Raw genomic sequence first — 8,063 nt, 5'->3', positions numbered from 1 at the left:
CAAACATCACAAACACAAAAGAAAAGAAAAAATGGGTCTGTCTGCTCTTCCTTAGCACGAGATTATGTAGAATCAGGCGCATTTGCAGGTCGAGCAATTTACTCAAGATGAGAGCCAGCAAACTAACGCGAAGTTCGAATGCTGCTCGATCATCGACGATGAGTCCTGTTGAAGCAAACCTTAATATTCTGCTACCAATTCAATTGAAGTGAATTGACAACAAGGCAAAAAGTTAGCTAAAGTGCCTAAGACATTATTGTATAGGTTAGTGTAGTCTTCTAGACGACCAGCCGGGACTAGACGGTTGAAGAGAAGCAACACGACTGAAGGTTCCTCACGACGGGCAACGCAGTGCTGGCCGGTGGTGGGACTCGTCTTCGAGTCGCGTGACTGGTAGCTGGCTTGCCATTGGCTAATTCAATTGCAGAGTCGGCAAACCTCACGAAGATAATTCTCCAAGGTCCACTCTGACGGCTAAAACAAGTTTTATTTTCTACGTCGTCACTGTGGATGCGCTTATTAAAACTTATTGAACCCACGTAAGCTGCTGGCTGTCCCGAGGATACTGAATGGTGTAGTCTGTTGGATATTGACCCTCGTAGCACCTGATAAGTTTATCTTTATTCTGTTTCTAATCCAGGAGATCACGTCATTTTCCGTCACTTGGCTGGATGACGTAATATCCCCATGGTGCGTAGTGTGTGTAGTCCGACTTCAAGTTTGGTCCCCTATACACCTGGTAGGAGAAACAAAATGAAGAGTAATTAATTTTGCGTCGTTTTGGCAGGTCGATTTAGTTCGTATCGACTCGAAAATGTGGTCAAACACAGGGGAGTGCGTAAGAGTGATGGCTGAAGTCGAAGGTTCAACACCCCCAGGAATATCTGATGTTTACGTCATTTTTCACCTTCCACTCGCACTTGCAGCCAACGTCTTCCAAGAGGTTTCCCTATCAAAATTCTTGATACAGCCCATCGTTTCCCTGTGGTGAGATCGCGACATTTAAAACGGTGTCAGAAGGAAGTGCAGAATAACCTTCGGAGGTTCGATGTATGTCTGTCTGTCTGTGTCCATAATGAGGGACTAGGCTCCCAAATCTCACCACTCATTGCGTACTGACGTGGTTGATCGCCCGAGGAGACTTAGGTTCTCTGACTTGCCCGATACATAATTAGCCTAATTAAGTTTACAATGTTGGATGAGACTCCATGGTCTGATGTCCGCTCCTGAATATTTTTACATTTGTTGTCACATTTTTACATCCTCTACTTTCCTTTGAATCATAATGCTGTCCGATCCCCCCCCCCCCATTTCTCATCATACGCACTTTTATATATCCCAGTTTCTTGCAGTTTTTCGTAATATTTGTTTATTGCTACCCTTGTAATTCCTATTTCGGGCTTAATATGTGTGAATATTTTGTCTCCATCCAATTTTTTGTTTTCTCACGTCTCCTTCTTTATTACACATAGGACGCATTCCCCGTACAACCCTCCATTTCTAGCCTTTGGGTGCATATTTTATTTTCCCATCTGCCCTTCAATTGACTGCAACATTTATACCGTTAGTCTCTTCTGCTCTTTCAACATTTGATTCATTATCTTGTCTCTTTCTACACGCACCCCCCATACCCAGAATTTCTAATTCCCTTTCTCAAAACTTCGTCGTGTCAGTGCATCGCCCAACAGTCTTTGTCTGCCGGTTTGCCCTTCCTGGTTGTTCTTCACAGCTCTAGCACAAACTCCGTTGCTGTCGTGCCTGGCTTCACCATCCCTTATTTTACAACATAACCCATAAACTTTCCCTATTTCTTTCTGGCCATTATCCAACCCCCAAATTTCCACCCCTACTACCGAGTTACATAATTGTTTTACAACTTTGACCTTGAATTCTGCACCCTAGCTGTAGCCCTCCCTTTCTGCCCACTGTCCAATTTTATTTCCTTTAATACCCCAACCCCTGTCCACCGAACCACCAGTTTTCACCCCTACTCAATTTCGGCCCCTTCGTAAACAGGGACGTCTTTGTTTTAGTTGCATTTATTTAACTTCAGATTCCACTCGTAATATTATAATTATTTTCAATACTTTGTGCAATTTTTTGTGTCGGTGACGTCGCAGGCCTGCTGTATTTTTAAAAATGGGTGACCAAGGACTTTGTTTTTAACGAGAGGCGGACGTTTGTCCTGTCGTCTGTCCCTTTCTTACTTGTATTTTAACTCTCCCAGGCAGATCCTGCCCGCCACCGAAGTGGTCTCCTTCCCCGTAGTAGCTGGTGGGATCGGAGGCCCCGAAGCCGTAGCCGGTGCTCTGTGGCGTCACATATTTCACAGCAGGGTAGACTTCCCGTCTTCCTCCCCCAAAAGTGGGCCGCGTAGGTGATGACTCGTATCCGACGTCGACGTCTCGCTGCCCTTCCGCAACCTCGTAGCCGTGGTTCGGGGCAATTACGGAGCCCACCGCTGCCAGGAACAGGAGAGCCTGTAACAGTTGAACCTGCTATTCGTGACCCCGACTCGTTCCACCAGCCTTGCTTGAAATCACAGGATTCGGACAATCGATGAAACATCGTTACACTTAACTACGCTGCAGATAAAGTGACCTTCGTCTCTAACAAAATGTCAGGACAGTGGGCTTCGTTTTTCTTCCTGTGTAGGACGAAACAAAGCTGCACCTACTTCCCCCCTTTACCCACTACTCGAAAACCATTTTGCCCGATGACTTACGTTTCCTGTCGTGGACATCACAAATAAAAACGCTCCCACGTTCGGAGTTTTATTAACACGTAATGAGGAAAGACGTGGCCGACTTCGGTATTTATACGTTTTGCGACGTTCCACATTTTCTCTCGCAGCCGGTTGAGGAATCAGGTCAATGTAGACTTACTTGCAGATTTCAAAAGACAATGCGTCACGCCACCAGTTAACGGCGCAGTGCGTATCCCACTTACCCACAAAAGAATATTGACTGCGTCATTTGCCTTGCCGGCAGAGAGAGTCCTGTACTAACTGATTCTACTTCTTCATAAATATCATCGCTTTAGTCCTCAGTTGGGACATGAACATTAAGGAGAACGATATCGCACCAACGTCCTTCTAGAATTTTATGTAACTCTCTTAACCGCTGTCTTAATTTTGCCGTCGACAAAAATCCTGTCCCTAACTGATGATTTTCATTCCCCTTTCCACAGAAAAACGTGAAATTTTCCGCCGGGATCGCGCCATCCCCCTCCCGTCGCACCTCCTGCACTGCCACAAAATCTAACTCATAATTCTCTAATTCCCACGTTCCACATCACAAATCGGTTTTCAATTGCCAGAGTCCGTCCAATTTCGAGGTTTGGTTAACTTTTTTGTAACAAGAGACTTTTTGCGGTGAAAGGTTGTTAGCCTGATGCCCAACCACCAAGCTGGAGGACCAGCCCTTGTCGGCTCTCCGCGACTGCTTATTCAATGTATTCGCAGCTAACCTCCATAACTGGGGGCTGTTCCTCCGTCCACAACCTGAGGACGCGCCATTCCGCGGTGACAGTGTCCGACCAAACACGGCTTATGAACGTCCACTCTGAAGTTAAATATTATATATATATATATATATATATATATATATATATATATATATATAGCACTTTATTTGAATGCAGTTAGAATTCTTAACAACAATAACTTTATGAACCACATTAAGTTACTAATATCCTGAAACTGAGCTGGTTTAAACCCTATACGAAATTGTTATTCATTTTAATTTTATTTGAGAGTAAATTTCTGCTCTCTGGCGTGCAGTTCTAAGTAATTTCAACTAGTGCAGACGTTGAAATTTGAGGTTATCATAGTGGTGAAGGTCTCAGTGTTGGTCTTCTGAGTAGTAATGCTTCATCTCTGAAGATGGAGGCAACATATTCCTCTGAAACATTGGTATCTGCCTGTAAGTCCATGCAATGTTACTGTCCAGATGTCCAACAGGAAGTTCTGTCTTCATGCACAGTGGATGGTACGGACTGAGTAAAACCAGTCACATATTCAACATGTAGAGCAGGGGCAGCGTCCAAACGCTCGTCTGTGATTCTCAAACAGATGCTGTGGATGGCAAAGGAAAACTTCTCTGCCAAAAAGCAAATTTAAAAACAGGAAAAACTAATCAAATGTATTAACATTTGGGTATCGTACGTTTTGAGAACTGTTCATTCCCTCCAGGCCGGTGACTTAAAACATCAAAGATATTTTCATTAAAAGATTTAGAGATAACCCGAGGAGATCATTTTGAAGGTGATCACCAGACACGGCTTCTGCATTTACAGTAGAATTTTCTGTAGCTTTATTAATAGTCAGACCTCCAGTTACAGGTGCATTCAAACTCAGGACTCTTTTAAAATTTGCAGCAAACATCCTGACATTAGAACACACCGCTACATTCATGTTAACGCTAATAGAGACGTATTTTCACGGAGACATCGATCTGCCGTTTCAAGTCAGACACACGGCACAGAACCTGTTGTATGTAACAAAATTAATTTTATTCCTTAATTAAATAAATCTGTGGTCGTATAAGAAAAGTGGGTTGTGTCCCTAAAAATAACTTTTCAGGATAAATAATTCATTTTTCACTTCATCCATTTAACAAGAATTTCTTTGTGCAATTGTGTGTCATTTGACTGAATGTCTGAGGACATGGATAAACTTCGGTGTGTGTTACGTCAACTAAAATCTCCTCACAAAATGCCTCATGACTAAATGGTTCATTATTCATCACCATCCGATTAAGGGGAACAGACACCTGAAGTGGCTGACATTTTTTAAAAAGTATCTCCTCCAAGATGGCGTGTGGCGGCTTTAATAGTTCAAATGTACATTGGTAGCGGGCAGAATGTACCAAAAGCAAAATTACGCATCATCCTGACACTGCAGTCACGTCATTATTCATTGTATGAGGTGGTTAGTGCATGGGCTCAGAATTCAAAGGGGCTTGGACCCACTTACATTTATATCAAAAATAAAAACAGCAAAAATCTGTCAATATGACAACTGATTGGGGTAGAGCCGACAAACAAAATATTTTTTTATTAAATATATCTCAGACAATGGAAACACTCAACATAATTTACGTGCAATTAAAATTTTAGGTTAGATCATTAAATCGTTTATGTATTTCATTCTCCTACATAAATGTTATAATATCTATAGGAACAACAGAAGTAAATTGATGGATGGTATGAAACTTCTTCTTGCCATAAATTCAGTAAGCGGTTGGGTGCACACCCCATTCTCGATGCACCTAACAGTTTTTGGGGAGAACTTCTTTCCACCAGTTATCTTGATAATGATACTTCTGTATTTCAATTCCTTCTCTGGGTACAGGGAACACAAAACCTCCAAACTCCTTAACTGGTAGCGGTTGCGCGATGAGTCTCGGAGGAAAACAGTTCAGAGATGTCATCTCCTCGCAGTCTGGCGGCAACATTCGATGTTTCCATCCCACACGACGTAACATGCCAATCTGACATAAACATAAAAAAGAATTATACATATGAATTTATGTTCTTCTTCTAGTATTGTTTCTGTTGATATGGGTCAATGAAACTAATATCTGTGAAAGAGGAAATTAAAATAATGCACCGTGTCATCATGATCGGATCGCTCGGTCCCCTGCAAATGGCACCCCAGGGCTTAATACTGTCAACTCTGAAGACAAACCTTAGACTAAGATTAAAAGGGTTTGATCTTTTAATTGTCATATCAGAGTCGGGCAACTGCAAATTCACGTGGAGCTACAAACCAGAAGACCAACACAAACTTTGTATTTTGTATTATATACTACCAGGGCGTCGCATGACACCGAGTCTTGTAAATATCGATTAGATCACTTATGGGCAACTATTAAAGAAACAGCGCGGGAAAACGCTCACTTTGCTGTATATATCTGGGTTGGTCTCTTAGCAACGAGAACAGGCAGAAATGTTGGGAGGAAAGAAATTGGCTTGACAGAGGAATTCTGTATTACATTTTATTATCAGGTCTCCATTTCACAACATTGAATTTCCATGGATTATAACTATTATACATTACCAGTGGATCCTCCTCAAAAACAACGAGTTGAACGGACGCACCACTGAACACAGGGTCCCTTACGGAATACAGCCCCTCCCCCGAGTTGTACGTTAATTGAAGATTATGTTTCTTAAATGTCCGAACTAGGAATACTTCATCATATTTTGTCAGTTCTTCATTAAGAAGACAGAATTCCACATCAGCTTCCCACGGTAATGACCGCGAGATTCGTATCTGACCCCATAATGAGCCGTAACACAGAAAATGTGTGAGGCCCAATGTAGACAGGACATGGTGAACTCTGAGAAATAAAAATGTACTAAGATGAACATATTTCAGTCAGCTTATCTAAGAGGTAATTTTAAAAAATCAGCATTCAAACTAAGCACTTCTCTCTCCATTTGCAACGTGGTACTGCAATTTTGCTGGTCCAATCATATTTGTTCTTTTTCTTTTGGAATAATCATGTCAAACTGGTTCTGCAGAAAGCAAGTAGGATACTGGAAGTAATGTGCAAGACTTGTAAATTAAAGTGAATGAAAATGTTAATACAGCTTGAAGGAACATTGCCAAAAGAGAATGAGTGCTCTGGACACCCATTTTTGTTTTTAAGGAAAAAAGTATACAGTCTCTGTAAAACTACATTACCTGTTTGCAAGTTTGTGAAGTTCCTCTTGGAACTGCTCAGGATGATGACATGTCTGTGTGAACTGTTTCACCTGACTCTGCCTTAATACAGTCCACATAAGTAAAACAACAGTTGACAAGCAGAGTGCTGATAAAGCGCGAGTTAGTGTAATTCTCATGCTGAAACCAACAAAACCCAACACTTACTAATACACATAAAACTTCTGCATACAGTCCTTTAAATAATTATATATTTTACACTTGTAAGACTTATTTTTGGATAAAAAAGGGGTGCTGAAAATATGTAACTGCATCAAAGACACATATTATAAATAAGTCTGTTAAAGGATATGTCATGGGCATTAATATTCTTAGGTCATAAAGGCTTGTTGAATGCTGCTATTTAACTACTAATGAAGTTATTTAACATTTCAAATGATGTACATTACAATCAATGATGGGTGGATATTTTAAAACTTCAAACACCTAGCTTGTCAGTGTTTGCTTTCTAGAGACAGTGTTTTATAACCTACCTGTCTGTTCTTTGTCTAACACAATCACTAACTGGACCTCACTGTCATATTTTTATTATATATTTATACTATTTTTATTCAGATATCAATGATAACAACGCACCAGCTCCTTGTGTTTCAATTAGAGAGGTATAAATGCATCTTCATCATCACGAAACAATTTATTGTTATTAAATATAGCAATTTCTTGGTTATGTGTGTTCACCAAATCTTATGTGGTTCACATACTGATCCAACCCATTTCCAATTACGACAAGAGCCGCCATAATGAAAGCCATACCATCCATTACCACATTGACAGGTTAGCCACGTTTACGGAGAGACATTACTATGTCATAGTTCCAACCTCTGTTTAAGGGTGGGACATATGTGTCCGCAATATTTGGTGTTTGTGAGACATTTCAGCAGTTTTCGATAGACTTTGGGAATGGCTGTACTTTATCTTTTGTGTTTTTTGGAGTTACCTTTCAATCCCCTGTCTTCTATATCAAATGTAAACAATAGTTTTGCAATGGACGGGGAGGGAGGCGTATTACACGTTTACTTAATATGAACAAGAATTTTTCTATTTTGCTTCATCCAAAGTTTTGCGTTGCAGTTGGTTAAGCAGTTGCTTTGTTAATTCAAAAGTAAGTGGTGAGGCGTAGTTACTTAAATAGGGTAACGTTTCGTAAGGATGGTCACACTGATTCTGCTGGTTGCCATCTTTACTCTCCCAACGACGCGATTGTATGTCGGTGAAAAGGTCTGTCTGCATGCGACATCTATGAGCAGGAGGAGAAACTTAATCTGATGACGTTACGTGTCCCCGCAAATCAATACCTTCAACTAACTGTTTTGTTGTAACAGGTTTATAGCAT

General features: G+C 41.0%; 2 protein-coding genes across 3 annotated transcripts; both read right to left on the bottom strand.

Annotated features, from left to right (window-relative positions):
* Window positions 1-137: 137 nt before the first annotated feature.
* LOC110838199 (uncharacterized) lies at window positions 138-2,910 on the bottom strand. Its single transcript, XM_022081179.2, has 3 exons — window positions 2,726-2,910; window positions 2,208-2,480; window positions 138-736 (listed from the first exon to the last, which is right to left on the bottom strand). The coding sequence occupies exons 1-3, from the start codon at window positions 2,741-2,743 to the stop codon at window positions 650-652; spliced, it is 378 nt and encodes a 125-aa protein (XP_021936871.1). The 5' UTR covers window positions 2,744-2,910; the 3' UTR covers window positions 138-649.
* A 2,094-nt stretch (window positions 2,911-5,004) lies between these two features.
* LOC110838205 (uncharacterized) lies at window positions 5,005-7,503 on the bottom strand. Of its 2 annotated transcripts, none has more exons than XM_022081188.2 (4): window positions 7,204-7,503; window positions 6,692-6,850; window positions 6,062-6,344; window positions 5,005-5,492 (listed from the first exon to the last, which is right to left on the bottom strand). In XM_022081188.2, exons 2-4 carry the CDS (start codon window positions 6,847-6,849, stop codon window positions 5,271-5,273), a joined length of 663 nt encoding a protein of 220 aa, XP_021936880.1. In that variant the 5' UTR covers window position 6,850; window positions 7,204-7,503; the 3' UTR covers window positions 5,005-5,270. The 2 variants fall into 2 exon arrangements, with proteins under 2 accessions (XP_021936880.1, XP_021936879.1); XM_022081187.2 differs by having other exon boundaries at window positions 7,307-7,503.
* Between the last annotated feature and the right edge of the window lie 560 nt (window positions 7,504-8,063).

This window comes from Zootermopsis nevadensis, unplaced genomic scaffold (assembly GCF_977971745.1).
Source record: "Zootermopsis nevadensis isolate Lab colony 2312 unplaced genomic scaffold, Znev_1.0 Znev_ptg000011l, whole genome shotgun sequence".
Lineage (NCBI taxonomy): Eukaryota > Metazoa > Arthropoda > Insecta > Blattodea > Termopsidae > Zootermopsis > Zootermopsis nevadensis.
The sequence above is the reverse complement of the archived record's forward strand: the minus strand, read 5'-3'. Positions and strand labels throughout refer to the sequence as shown.

What these genes read in the sequence shown, in the direction of transcription:
- LOC110838199 (XM_022081179.2), bottom strand. An exon ending in CTGGGAGAGTTAAAATACAA is followed by an intron (nt 737 to 2,207) that starts GTAAGAAAGGGA and finishes TTCTCCTACCAG; the next exon opens with GTGTATAGGGGACCAAACTT.
- LOC110838205 (XM_022081188.2), bottom strand. Translation starts at nt 6,849, where the DNA reads ATGAGAATTACACTAACTCGCGCTTTATCAGCACTCTGCTTGTCAACT. An exon ending in CTTCACAAACTTGCAAACAG is followed by an intron (nt 6,345 to 6,691) that starts GTAATGTAGTTT and finishes TTTATTTCTCAG; the next exon opens with AGTTCACCATGTCCTGTCTA. An exon ending in TTTTTGAGGAGGATCCACTG is followed by an intron (nt 5,493 to 6,061) that starts GTAATGTATAAT and finishes TGTTTATGTCAG; the next exon opens with ATTGGCATGTTACGTCGTGT.